The 13,254-nt window shown below is 39.8% G+C and overlaps 1 protein-coding gene across 2 annotated transcripts; it reads left to right on the top strand.

Annotated features, from left to right (window-relative positions):
• The first annotated feature begins 1,182 nt into the window (after positions 1-1,182).
• LOC138010949 (uncharacterized) lies at positions 1,183-12,965 on the top strand. 2 transcript variants are annotated; one of them, XM_068857959.1, is made up of 2 exons: positions 1,183-1,383; positions 11,058-12,965. In XM_068857959.1, exon 2 carries the CDS (start codon positions 11,089-11,091, stop codon positions 11,857-11,859), a length of 771 nt encoding a protein of 256 aa, XP_068714060.1. In that variant the 5' UTR covers positions 1,183-1,383; positions 11,058-11,088; the 3' UTR covers positions 11,860-12,965. The 2 variants fall into 2 exon arrangements, with proteins under 2 accessions (XP_068714060.1, XP_068714059.1); XM_068857958.1 differs by lacking the exon at positions 1,183-1,383 and adding an exon at positions 10,139-10,188.
• Positions 12,966-13,254: the final 289 nt, after the last annotated feature.

The following is a 13,254-nucleotide window of genomic DNA, read 5'->3' as shown; positions in this document are numbered from 1 at the left end:
CTTAAAGTTAACAATGCAAGGAAGAAATTGCAAATGCCATTGATTAGCTCAATAAATCAGTTACATTAATATCACTGCTTTTAAGTTGAGACGTTTAATTCAAGGAACAAATGTGGATTTTGAGGCCTGAGCGTTGTTACAAGAGCGCCGGTTCCACAATAGTGGTGCGTTTCTTATCGAGTTGTTTAAACTGGGTGCTAGAGGAATTCGTTTGAGCAAGGTACGAGACAACGCTTGGAAAAAAATGTCTCCGGCACTCAGAGTACGACTTGAAATGAAAATCAGCTAACAGACTAACTTAATGTGAAAGATACGATGTCAAATCCCCTTGTAACAAATATAACCAAGAAATCACAATTTGACAGTGTAGTGAAAAAATTGATATTTCCCGTTTATTTTTTCAGAAAGCAGAGACGAAACGGTGATATCAGGGTTTCTATGTCAAGCAACTTGTGATATATTGAAAAGTACGAGCGGCCTCGGCGGCTATCATCAGGGATTGCTTTAAGGAGACTATTTCCTGACTCTCGCTCAATCCTCAATTGTAATATTTTTTGTCGAATCACGGTTACTCGTTAAACTCAAACATGTACTTTGGTGTAAGGTGAACAGAATCATTTTACTTGATTTGGACCTGGTCTGATGGCTCTTTGTAATATGCTAAAATGAATAGTATTAAATGGATTAAAAAGGGCAATTTGGTTTCACGTACCCAAAGTATCACAAACGCCCACTCTTATGCCCTTCTGGTATGCTGCTTGATCCACAGCGTACCTTTCACAGGTTCAATCCTGTACATTGACGTTTTTGCTGCAGGCTTTTAAAATGCCCTCTTTCCGAGACATGGATTTTTTAGCGTTTTGTATGAGCGCCTCGGAATGGTCAGTTTTTCATTACGCTACCCGACCTCCAGCTTCACTTTTTTTATGCGCTCTGATCGTAAACTGAACATGTGTTCATATATACACTACGCGCAAATATGCTATCAAGAATGTAACGGAAGTGTGATGACGCAAGTCACCTCTGTTTACTTCCTATGTCTGCTTGCATGCCCTGCAGTTTCGCAATAGATAAGTCGATTTTGTTAATTGATAAATTATATCAAATATTTAATGGTATAAAAAGTTGTATAATCCCTGAGAATCTGGTGCTTTTAACAAGAAGTGAACAATTCTGGAAAAAATCTGCACATATCCGCCCCACTAAATTAAGTTATCGGAATTTTATTGCCGATAATAAAAGAATTTCAAAATTGTCTAGAACTAAGACGTTCTTCAACGTGTTCGTCAAATGCTAGGACAGGGTTTTGAAACCGTGAAGACAACATTGTGCACATTTTGTGTCATCAATGAGGTGGCCACGTTGAAATCGGAGATGAAAAAGGTATGAGTATAGTTCACAAGCTTAAGTTTGGGTTTTTAGAGGCTCTCAGATCGCCGGTACTTATTACGAGAGCCACATGTTGCTGATAAGAGAAAAAGAGCTGTTACTTCGGTCGCAGAGGAACATCCCGCCCCTGAAAGTGGATGGTGTTGTGTGACACACGAAATAATATGTTCAGATAACTCTTGGATAGGGATTGGCACAAACAACAATCATTTAACATAAGAGAAATGCATTCGACAGCAAGAAATCAGTTAACCTTACACCAACCTGCCTGACAACGAAACCGGTTATTTGCAGATTATTTTTTTTGTTGCATGGTCACTTCCTGCTCCTATTAACGGCGTGTGGCCAGAGAGATCCAACTCGGAAGTTCTCCATGGTTACTCTTGAAGCAAGTTGAAAGCGTTGCCAATGCTTTAGGTCTAATCTTCGGAAATGAAACGTCATTTGGAATTCTGATTCATCTTGCGTTGTACGTCACCGGCATAATATAGGGAATTTTTGTTTACAATTTTTTTTCCTCATTAAAGGCTATCGTATTCCAATCAGTCATATCAGAATAAAGTACTGAATATTGAAAGTGCCTTGCATAATGAGCTATCTATCGTAAAAATCTGAGCAACGATGCTTTGAAAATTCCAAATTTTACGAAGAATTTATGGCATCATGCGCGCCTTTGCTAATCAAGAATTCATCAGGTTTTGATGGCTAATAACTGGCTTGTTATCAAAGCTTAAAGGCTTAAAACTGGAGATTTACTGAGTTAACAAGTTCTTTTTACCTTTTGGAGTCAAACAGTGTAAATAGCATAATGCCTCTTCTGTGAGCAAACTCGTATGTTAATGAAACAAACTTAGACAGTGACGTCGCAAAGCATTCCTTACACTGGCCTTTTGTCAAACTTACTGCCCTTCTCTGAATTGACCCACTTAACCTGTTGGCTGGGATTTCTCCTTCGTGTCCTTAGCTAAAACTGAGCTGATAATTCTTCAAGAGAGACACGAAATTAATAATAAGAAATTATAGATCAGTTTCATGGTCATCCATCAAAACAGCTGAATGACATCGTCTGCTTTGTTTATAATTGTGTTGCAAAATTCACGGCATATCGTTCCCTTGCACGCATGCAAAGTTCTCGGAAGCGGGAAGTAGCCTTGAAGCGAAATAAGAGGCCAAAATTTTCAAGAGACACAGATAGTAATAATGAAATGTGGCGGAGTGATAACCATGATGACAGCAACAACGTGGCAGTAAATAACTTATGTAAAATGCAAGCCAGGGATACTTTTTAAATTGCCTTTTGACCATTTTGGAGCAAGGCTGAAAATGTTTACACAGTGTGTCGGGGAGTTCATGATATTTATTTAAAGGTGTCAGCAATGAAGTTATCTGTAATTTGCTCAATGTCTCACGGTGCAAAAAATTAAGCCTGGTTTTCACTAGCGACGCTTGCGTCGTGTGAAAACGAAACGCAGCATAAGCACAAGGAAATTTGTCGCGTCTGGCCAATTAAAGCACTCGTTCCAGATTCCCTGCGTCTGAGCATTTGAACAAAATGGCGGTTGCCGCGGTTGATTTTGATGCTTATGTGAGGGCTTATATATCGACGTCCGTTTTCACTAGCATAAGCTGCTTGCGTCGCTAGTGAAAACCAGGATTTACGACTTGCCACGTGAATTACATACCTGGCTTAAACAATTCTTTTGATATTTAAATATTGCCAACCACAGAACAAAAGAACTATTGTTTCGAAAGCCAATAGATCTCTGGTTGGCACGTTAATGGCAGTTTAAGCAAAGACGACGGTTACGGCGACGACACGCCACAAAGCAAGAATATGATTGCTTAAAGAATATGATTGGCCAAACGCTCGCAACATTGTTGGGCACAACATGTTGCATACGTTTGGCCACCCTGTTGCGATATGTGGCGATATGTTGCAACATGTTAGAGAATCGTTAGATGATGTTGGATCAAAATTGAAAACGGTCAAATTTTTCGTGCAACATGGTGGATGTTGCATGATGTTGTACTCGTTTGGCCACGTTCGCGTGACATTGTTGCGCTAGGGCATGCGCGTTAGGTTCACTTCTTGCGTGCCAGGGGCCTGGGGCACATGAACATTGGCATGTTGCGTGGAAAATGATGGAAATGTTGCAACAATGTTGCAAGATGTTGCGTTGAAATGTTGCGAGCGTTTAGCCAGGCCTTTAAAAAACGAAAAAAATACTCGTGCTGCTCACGTGTAGGTCTAATTTCCATGTATTTCTATGCCGTACTCCACAAAACAACAACGTGAAATCACCAAATTTTAGGTTTTAACGACAACGTGACAATGACAACGAACGAACCATTCTCTATTTATCCTTTAAAACCGTTCGTACCCATCCAGCTACAGAATAGTTCTCCCGCAGTGTACAAGGTGAACAAGACAGAATAATTGAGAAATACTTGCGATAGCGCTAAGTTTTATTTGGGAGTGACGTTTTCCTTGACGTTGCCGTTGTACTTGCTTAAACTCCCAAGTATCGCCTTGTCCAGTGAGACAATTTTTTATGCAAGGGCCAGCTGAACAAAGTATAAGTGCCGGATCTTGGGACATCTAACCAGCAAATAATTTGTAGACTAAAAACAAAACAATAATCCAAGGCTGGTTGTACGGCTGTGAGGATATATATATATATATATATATATTTTGTTTACTCAATATTTCGTCAGGCACGGCCTGACTTCTTCAGCAAACCACTGAAAGGGGCTAGGTCACGCTATTTTAGGTAATTTTGTTCAATTTTGTTAATTATCAGCTCCAAACGTCAAATTGGCAGAGCAAGAGTCTTTCATTTGCAAAATCAAGGCCACATAACTACTGAGAATGATTTTCCAGCTGTGTAAATGACATTTTGATATAAACTGATATAAATTTGAAAAAAGGTGGGCCGACGTTTTTCAAACTTACCGAAATCAATCCATTACAATCCTCTCCAGTTTTGTCCATCCATGTCCCTTCTTGGCTTCCCGGTGTTTTGTTAGAGTTCTTCTATAGTTTTGAACAGTTATTTTGATATTTTAGCTAATTCTACGACCATTCGATTAGTGCTGAAGTTGCCTAAAATTGCGTGACCTAGCCCCTTTAACTCCCTGAAGAAGTCAGGCTGTGCCTGACGAAATATTGAGTAAACAAAAAATATATATATGCTCACAGCTGTACAACCGGCCTTGCATTATTATCTTGTCCAATGACAGATTGAAACTACTGAATCATTTCCAAACTAGTGACAATGGTTTATTCTATTTTTGTTTTCTTCTTTTCCTTTTTTCAAATCCCTGCGCATGCTTTTGCGCCGGCTGCTTGTCATAAAAGCATAAAATTATTTTTAATCTAAACTTGTATCTTTCTTTTAGTCTTCCTTTCCTTATTTATTTACTATTTATTTCTTTGTTTATTGCATGCAGGATTATATCTCTAAGTGCATTAAAGGTGGATACCGCAGCCAAAGGGTTATATGGCGTTGGTCAGGTCAAACGTGCGACCAAGCCATAGTTGTTCAAAAGATGGAAAGTGCTATCCGTCGGATAAATAACTATCCAGTGGATAAGCGAAACCAATTTCGCTATCGAATGGATAGTGATTTACCCGCTGAATCGCTTTTGAACAACTGGGGCCCGAACAATAAAGTTAGTTAATTTACAAATCAAATTACAATCAGTTCAGTTTTTTTATATAGTTAAGCTTGATATCTGTATAACATACAATGCTAACTTGAAGGTTTCTTTGACTTTTGGCAAACCGCAAATCTCAGCAGCCTGACGCTTCCCATCAATTTACCGTAGATCCGATGCTAAATCGTTCCTATACACCGCCCCCGGCGCTAGCTTTACGCGTTAAATGGGAGCGTATTAATGACGTCTATTGCTTTTGTTCCTAGGCGTAAAAACACCACGACGGCAGCGTTTCAGAAAATGTCTTTCAGAATCGCAGGCTACACGGTTTTGAAACGTTTTTTAATCCTTCAATTCATTCGTCTTCCTTAACATGCTCTAGAGCTGCCAAACTATGCTGGAATTGAACACGGATAAAATAGCAAAGAACGGGAAAGAAATGAATACCCGGCACATTCCGAGCATTTGTCTTTTTCACGATAATCATTATGTGCCCCGCAAATAAAGCGAACAAACATTTTTTCCGAAAATGTTATTTCCCGATATATTTCTTGGAGCTTTCTAACGAGGAAACATTTACTGGAGGAAGAAATTCTATCTGGAGAATTTACAAACATTTGTGCTCGAAACATGTGCAAGATCATGATGACATGTTACTTCAACAATATCTCCTTCTTTGTCGTTTCTTTGAGAGGGCCTAGAAACGCCATTGTTCACTCGTTACTCCTCGCCAGGCAGGCCAGGCTTGTAAACTGTCTTTTCTTTCCACTGGGCTCGATAATAAAGATCTAGAAGCAACTACTTACACGCACTTATTACCTGTAACTAGAATGCAAAAATTGAATGTTATTTTAGGCCTTTGTACGGCAATTACAGCGAGTTTAATACCAGGTTATTCTGGTGCTTCAGTTTCTACTAAAGTCGCGGGCGCAGCGCCCGTTGAAAATCTCTATTCTCTCGCCCTTTCATCTCGATCAGTTCAGTACAATTTACTATTTAACCTTACCGACGGCTTGAGGAATTTTCTTTGGAGTCTTCAATTGTGTTCAGCGTTATTCCTTGCTCTTAGATTGCATCAATTATACACTAAGCTCTTTAAGTCTTTCTTGATAAAGTCCTTACCAACTCATTGCATGCGTATGTGGACACGGTGCCTTGGCAACACCACGAGCTGACGAGAAATTTGAGTCAACTTGTTTCAGCTTGTACAAGATAAAGGAGGAATCGGAGATCTACATCCGGCCTCAAGTGAGGCTACAATTGGTATATTGGCTTTTCAAATACGAAAATATCTAATTAAATGTAATGTAGTCAAGGTGACTGCTGCTAGAGCTAACATGCTTGAGGTCATTTTGTCAGTGCTAATTCTCATGAAGTTGTCAGGGGCACCCAACCAGAATATAGTTTAAAAACACTTAAACATAGCATTGTTAAACGTATTTTGGTGTTTAATTTAAACGGTAGATATAGGCATATTTTTACCCCCTAAATTGTTTTTATCTGTTCGGATTTCCTAGCTGAAAGTCTAGTGATCCGAAAATTATAGGGATCAAAACATACCTTTTCGAAAATTTCAGCCAGAAAAAGGGCTACCGAAAATTCTAGGTGACCTTTCATGTGAGAAGTGTTTCAACTTGCACAAGCTCGCCATTCAATTGAAAGTATCAACTAATTAATCATACTTTAAAAAAACTTTCCCTATGGCATTCTTTACATTCTTGCGATTCGGTAACGAAAGAAACAACCGACCGTGACCTCACTTCCTGTACACATTACTAAAAAAAAATAATCAGGCTGAAAGTTTCGCGCCAAGGTGGCTAAAAAATGGGAGCAACTGCAGAATAGACCTAATCGGCTAACTCAATGTTGTACCCAATTCAAACCCTTTGGGAATAAAACGTTTTGTTCCAGGTATTTCCATATCATTTAAATATGAATGCTACATTATCATGCAAATACAATACACAAAGAATCTTAATCCCGGGGGATTTGAATTGGGTACAACATTGAGTTAGCCGATTAGGTCTATACCCTATTCAATGAAATGCAAATAAGTGGCGGGGTATTCTGCCATCCTCCATCCACGAGACCTTGGCGATTCGGTAACAAAATAAACAACCGATTGACGTCACTTCCTGTTACTTCACTATAAAGAAAAAAAGTGGAAGGGGACAAGAGGACAGAATCCCCAAACATCGACAATTAAGACATTGAACCGATTTGTAAAATATTAGAGCACTTTCAGATTTACCATAGAAAGGGTATGGCCAATTTTTCAAGGTAGGATAACTTTTAATTCTCATGAGACACGTTTCAACTTCTGTGGGTCCCATTTTTAAAATTGTGCCTTTTCTACTAAAAAGATTCTGAAGATCCATATTTCTTGAATAGAGCAATGAAAGGTAGAAATATCATCGTAGTTAGATAAGCAACTATTTGGTTTTATCAACGGAGTTGAAAATGTAAATTGGCCACCGTACAGAGATTCTAAAAGCTGACGTTTCGAGCGTTAGCCCTTCGTCAGAGCGAAGTGTATACTACTTCCCCACCGACGCAGGACCACAGTTTCTTTAGAAACTACCCCTTCATTCATCAGATAAGCAACTAGCCGTTGTGAGCAAGCCTGTGAAACAAGATTTAAGCTAACCTGTCAGAATTCCACAAAAAAAATCATATTACGCAGGTGAATTCTAGCTTCCTCGTATTTTCGACTTACGTCCAGGTTTGCACTTGATTAGATAAGCGTCTCGAAGTGCCCCGTTAAGTCCAAGCGTCAACTATGTATTTACAACAATCCAGTGAAAACACTTTGCAACATTTTTTTGTTTACTTGAACAGTAGATTTTGGGGGACACTGTGACATATATCGAGTTCATTTACTCCATCTTTTTAAAGAATTTTATATTGGCTGTCTGGTTATGCATATATTTGGTGGATGTTTAAACTATGCCGCTTTAGAATAATTGACACTAATTAGATGGGTGGCTATGTGAATTTTAGCAGAATTTCAGTTTGAAACAGCAATGCTCTGGTTGGCACAGTAATAAAAATTCAGTGGTGATGGGTCACGTAAAATATCGCTATTCACTGACTTTTGTTCGGCCGTTGATTTTTGAAAATTTTGACAACAATTGTAATCAATTCTTTTTGACGGATTACGCATCAGTCCACGTAGAGTGTATGGTTGTCTGGGTTTCGCCATCTGCAGGAAAATGTAGTCAGAGAAGTTTTCAATTGAAAGTGTCAACTAATTATCATTCTTTAAAAAACGGCTCCATTGGATCGAGCAAACTTTTTCTATGCTGTTTATATTTTGCGAATTGGTAAGGAGCTACATCACCTCTCTCCCTCTGATAGTTTGCACTCTTGTCTTTCTGTCTGATTGCTTATTGTGTACGAAAAGTTATTAATTATACGAAAACAGCTATTGAGTTGTGTAACGCCAAAAAACCATCTCTCACGACTGGTATTACATAAGATTTATTTATTTCAAGTTATGTATTTTGTTTTAGTTGGCCTCGTCCAACACACACTCACACACACACATACAAATATATATATATATATGCATCATTAACTTGATCCCTCTGATTAGCTGATGCCTAAGTTGGTGTTTGCCTGTGAATCGTTAGTCGATCCTTAGGTTTAAGGCTATGAAGGGGTTTAGGCTTTCCCATCCCACCCGTGAAAGAATCCCGGGATACTCACGATAGGCCAATTCACTGTCTCGATAGCTGCGTTGCCAGCGTGGTTGTCCTGATGGTGTAGTGGTCATCACACCCTACCGGTATTCAGGGGGACGTGGGTTCAAATCCCGCTCAGGGCAATTCTTCATGTTTTTCATTTGCTATAATTAATCAGTTGATTAACGGGATGGGTTTCATTTCTTCATTCTACGGTATATATATATATATATATATATATATATATATCACTGCGCCAAAAGAAAGATACGGACAGGAGGCCACAATAGCAAAATCACATCGTCATCTGCCGTTTTAAGAAATGGAAACTACCATCGCGCACCGGTGGCTCAGTTGGTTAAGCACCGGGCTGTCACGCGGGAGGTTGTGAGTTCAACTCCGGCTTGACTAACACTCAACACTCAGGGTCAATAACTAAGAAGAAAGTGCTGCCTTGGTAACTACAGCTGCAAATGGTTAGACTTTATTAAGATCTTTTCGAATAAGGACGATAAACCGGAGGTCCCGTCTCACAACACTTCAATGTTTATAATCCTGTGGGACGTAAGAACCCACACACTTGTCGCCAAGAGTAGGGCACGTAGTTCCCGGTGTTGTGATCTGTCTTCTGTTGTGTATCATTTTTGGGAGGGTAAAAAAAGAGGGGCCACAGTATTTGGCGAAAGCTGTTGTGGCGCTTTGCCAGCTTGAGTGGCAAGGTTAATAAATGAATAAAATAAATAAATAAGATGTTCAAAGTGCAATACTGTTACTTACAGCTTTAGTGTTTAAGCAAAAAAAAAAAAAAAAATAAAGAAGTAACGTTTATGGCGTCAAATCAGAATTACGCTAGATATATTTAAGATGGCATAGATAGATGTTCTGACCTCCACCAGTCATAATCGTTTTTTATTATCTCCTTACTTGTTTTTATTAAGTTTGAATGACATGCCTCAAACTGTTGACTTAATTTTACTGTATTTCTTCATGACGTGAAAGTTTCCCTAATAAGCTGTTATTCCAAGGTTAATACTTATTTATTTTGTTCTGATTAAAGGCAATCATGACACCAATTGAGCACAAGAGGCATCAGTTTCATTGATATTTAATGCACATATCGATTGTCACGCAAACGCCTTACTGAAGCACTTTCTAAATTTAGCCCATATGGTTGGTAGACTAAAAACAAAATAATAATGCAAGGCTGGTCGTACGGCTGAGAAAATATGTACATTTTTGTTTTACTAATATTTCGTCAGGCACTGCTTGTTGATATGGTTCGTGCATGCCACCGTAAACAAACCTCAATGGGTGGTGAATAGTGACGATGGCACTGGCCACAAAAATGCGAAACCGCAGTGTAATGTCACAGTATTTTAACCGGAAGTCCGCTGGAGTAAATGTTTTGACTCTCCTGTTCTGCTCAAGAGGGCATTTTGATCATGCGTTCCGTAAAGAGGTATGATGATCGTTGCACTGTTAATTTTTCATTTTTACTGCCTTACCATCAGCAGTTTGTCATATTTCGTGTATTGTACCCTGTTGTACCGGAAAGATGGGCAAACCATTGTCTAACAGATACCAGAGAATTATTTTTGTCAGGAGTTATCAGTGACAACAAATTCCATTTAACCACATTTGAAATATTTTGGATCATCGTTTACTATGACAACAATCTCGACTTTGCGATCCATTACCGCGGGAAAAATACTTGCGCTAAGACTATATGAATCGGAAAATCAATCGATGGCAATCGATTGCCGTTAATTAGTTGGCATCGATTGGCATCGCCCAATCGATGACCAATCGATAATCACACAAAAGTAGTGGCGAACTTCATCGAGTGTCACCGATTGGCGTTCCTATTGGCAATCGATGAAAATCGATGTTATTAAATTGATCCATTCTCATCAATTATCGATGACAATCGATAATCACAAAAACTTGCGCGATCAATTGTTCATGAATTATCAATATCAATCGATTAAAAAAATAATAATAATAAAAAATATATCAATCGATTAATTGATATCGATTGCCATCGATTGTCATCGATCATTGACTCCATCGATTGTCCAGACACTGATCTTTATCATCTAACCATTGAGCCGCGTTTTCACCCCAGTTGGCAAAGCGACCGTTAGTAATTGAGGTAGTTCAAGAAGTGGTAGAAGCCCTTATGTACAATATGGGATACGCGAGATTTCATTTGGCCATTTCTGTCGCGATTAATTAATTTGATTATAATTATAGCAAAATCGTGAACACGTTCCACAGCGAGTCTTACTTTAGTACAAAAGGTCTAAAAGGTTCTTTTTTATTTCACAGTCGACGCTCTGATCTTGCGAATGGTTTCACAATGACCGAGGAAGGGAATGGTGGACACTCTATTGTACCGATCATCCCTGCCGAGACAGCTACTAATCAGACCAACAGTTTGGGCCACACTGAAGGAAATGCTGTCGCGAACTCAATTTACAATGGTGTCGGAGGTGCTGGGCAGGCGACTGAACAAAGCCATCTTATGGGGGCAGGTGTTAACCAAGCAAACGGTCTGAGCGATGCTGTTGTGGGAGGAGCTGTGCAGACTACAAGGTCGAGCCAATCAAATCAATCCAGTGTGGCGATTGATAGACCAAACAACGGGCTTTGGAAAAGTGGCTCTGCTGAGAGAGGCGGAGCAACGAGCACCTTGCGCAGGGCTGACATGACTGTTGAGCAAACCAGCGGAAGGGAGAATCCTGTTATGCGGATTTGCGCACAGCAGGTGAGCCTTAATGACGGCGCAGTGTCGGAGAATATATACAGAGTGGTGTACGCTGGTGGAGGTGCCCAGCAGATCAACGAATTACCTGGAAACCACGAAGAGGAACCTCTTGCTGAGGGAGCTCGAGCCAATGGATTAAACATCCACGGAGCAGAAAGTTCCTGGCACGCAAGATATAGGAACTACGTCGATAACGCTAGTGGAGACAGCTCGCCTGTGCAGGAACAAGGTGACGGATATGCAGCAGCACAGGCGCCAATTCTACCTCGAGATTTCCAGCCAGGCGAAGCCAATTTAGTGTCTTCTATGGGGATCGCGAAAAAGCCCACAGAGCATTGCTGCAGTACCGAGGAGATAAACTGATGGAATCAACAACGTACGCGGCAAGTGGCACATCTCAATGACCTGATTTTTGGCAAGGGACATTTCTCAGTAGTTATAACCTTTCACACAATTCCAAAAGAACTCAGATTTTCATACATTTTGTGGCGCTCCACGTCGGCAATACTATAAAATACCCGGCCACTAATTTTCGTAGGAATAGATATGCCTCGTTCTTCAAACGATGTCGCTTTAAAAGGACAATATTGACGGGGAATTCTGAAGTCGCTTCTGAGACAATGTTACTCGATTCCTTTTCAGTTCCGCACTTACTCGTGATTCAGAATCTAGCCAAGTACGAGGTATTTCAATCCCATCACATGATTCATAGTACTCGGCGCTTATTTAAACCATCTCAAGAAAGACGTACATGCTGGTATCCTCAAACTTCGGTCCTATAATATTGCTTCTTTCGCTACGCTTCTCCTTTGCTTCCGAAGCGACTGTCGAACGCACGTCAATAATCCGAGATTACTACTTGTTATTTACATTGTGTAAGCGAGTGAGTGTAATTCTGAGGACGACTGTCTTAGGTAACATTGACTGGTGTTTCCACAACCTGGGCGAACGTCGTTTTTAGTGTAAGACCGGTAGATGATAAAAATACGTTGATGTGAGTGGTCAACGAAGTTGTAATGTCATAGGGAGACTGTCGGTTAAGCCCTGATGTCATTGGCTGTACTGAGCAGACGGTAAACAGCTAGTGATTGGTGCGATTGGAGACATTCTATTCTTATGTCTGTATGTGTATTTTTGGTAAAAGAGGGCTATCATTCCTTAAAAGCAGAAACTGTGGGGCTGATTATTGCCGCACAGGATCAAAGCCTGGCAACAAGGTTGTACCATAGCAATGTCATTAAAGATGTCATTAGCGCAATATGTAGAATGTGTGGCTGTCCAGAACTTGCCAAGACTGAATACATTCAATTGGGCCTCATTGACGTCACAGGAGTTTCTAGACGCTTTTATTGCTAAAATGGTTGCCTAATTTGCTTACATTTTGGAAACTCATGGTGCAAAAGATACATTCAAGTAATACCAAAACAATTGGCAACAGAAAAAAACTAATAAAACACTGCATCAGTCAGGAATCGATTCGGATTCGATACCCCCTAAGTTTAGATTGGGGGGCTTGCTCTAAATTTTCTCAACACAATTATCAATGCGTCTGATGACGTCACAGTAACTTCTAAGCGTTCTTTATTACACGCTTTCATTACAAAAATGTTTTCCTTATTTGGGCACATTTTGGTTAAGGTGCATGAAATACATCTTATGAAGGTATACAAAAACAATTGACCTCTTTAGCTTGTACCGTGACGGTTCTGTTTTCCCATTTCAGACCACGAGTTTCTTTCATAGTCGTCTGATGCACAT

The sequence above is a fragment of the Montipora foliosa genome, chromosome 7, assembly GCF_036669935.1.
Source record: "Montipora foliosa isolate CH-2021 chromosome 7, ASM3666993v2, whole genome shotgun sequence".
Classification (NCBI taxonomy): domain Eukaryota; kingdom Metazoa; phylum Cnidaria; class Anthozoa; order Scleractinia; family Acroporidae; genus Montipora; species Montipora foliosa.
Note: the sequence above shows the minus strand (reverse complement) of the source record. Positions and strands in the feature narration are given on the sequence as shown.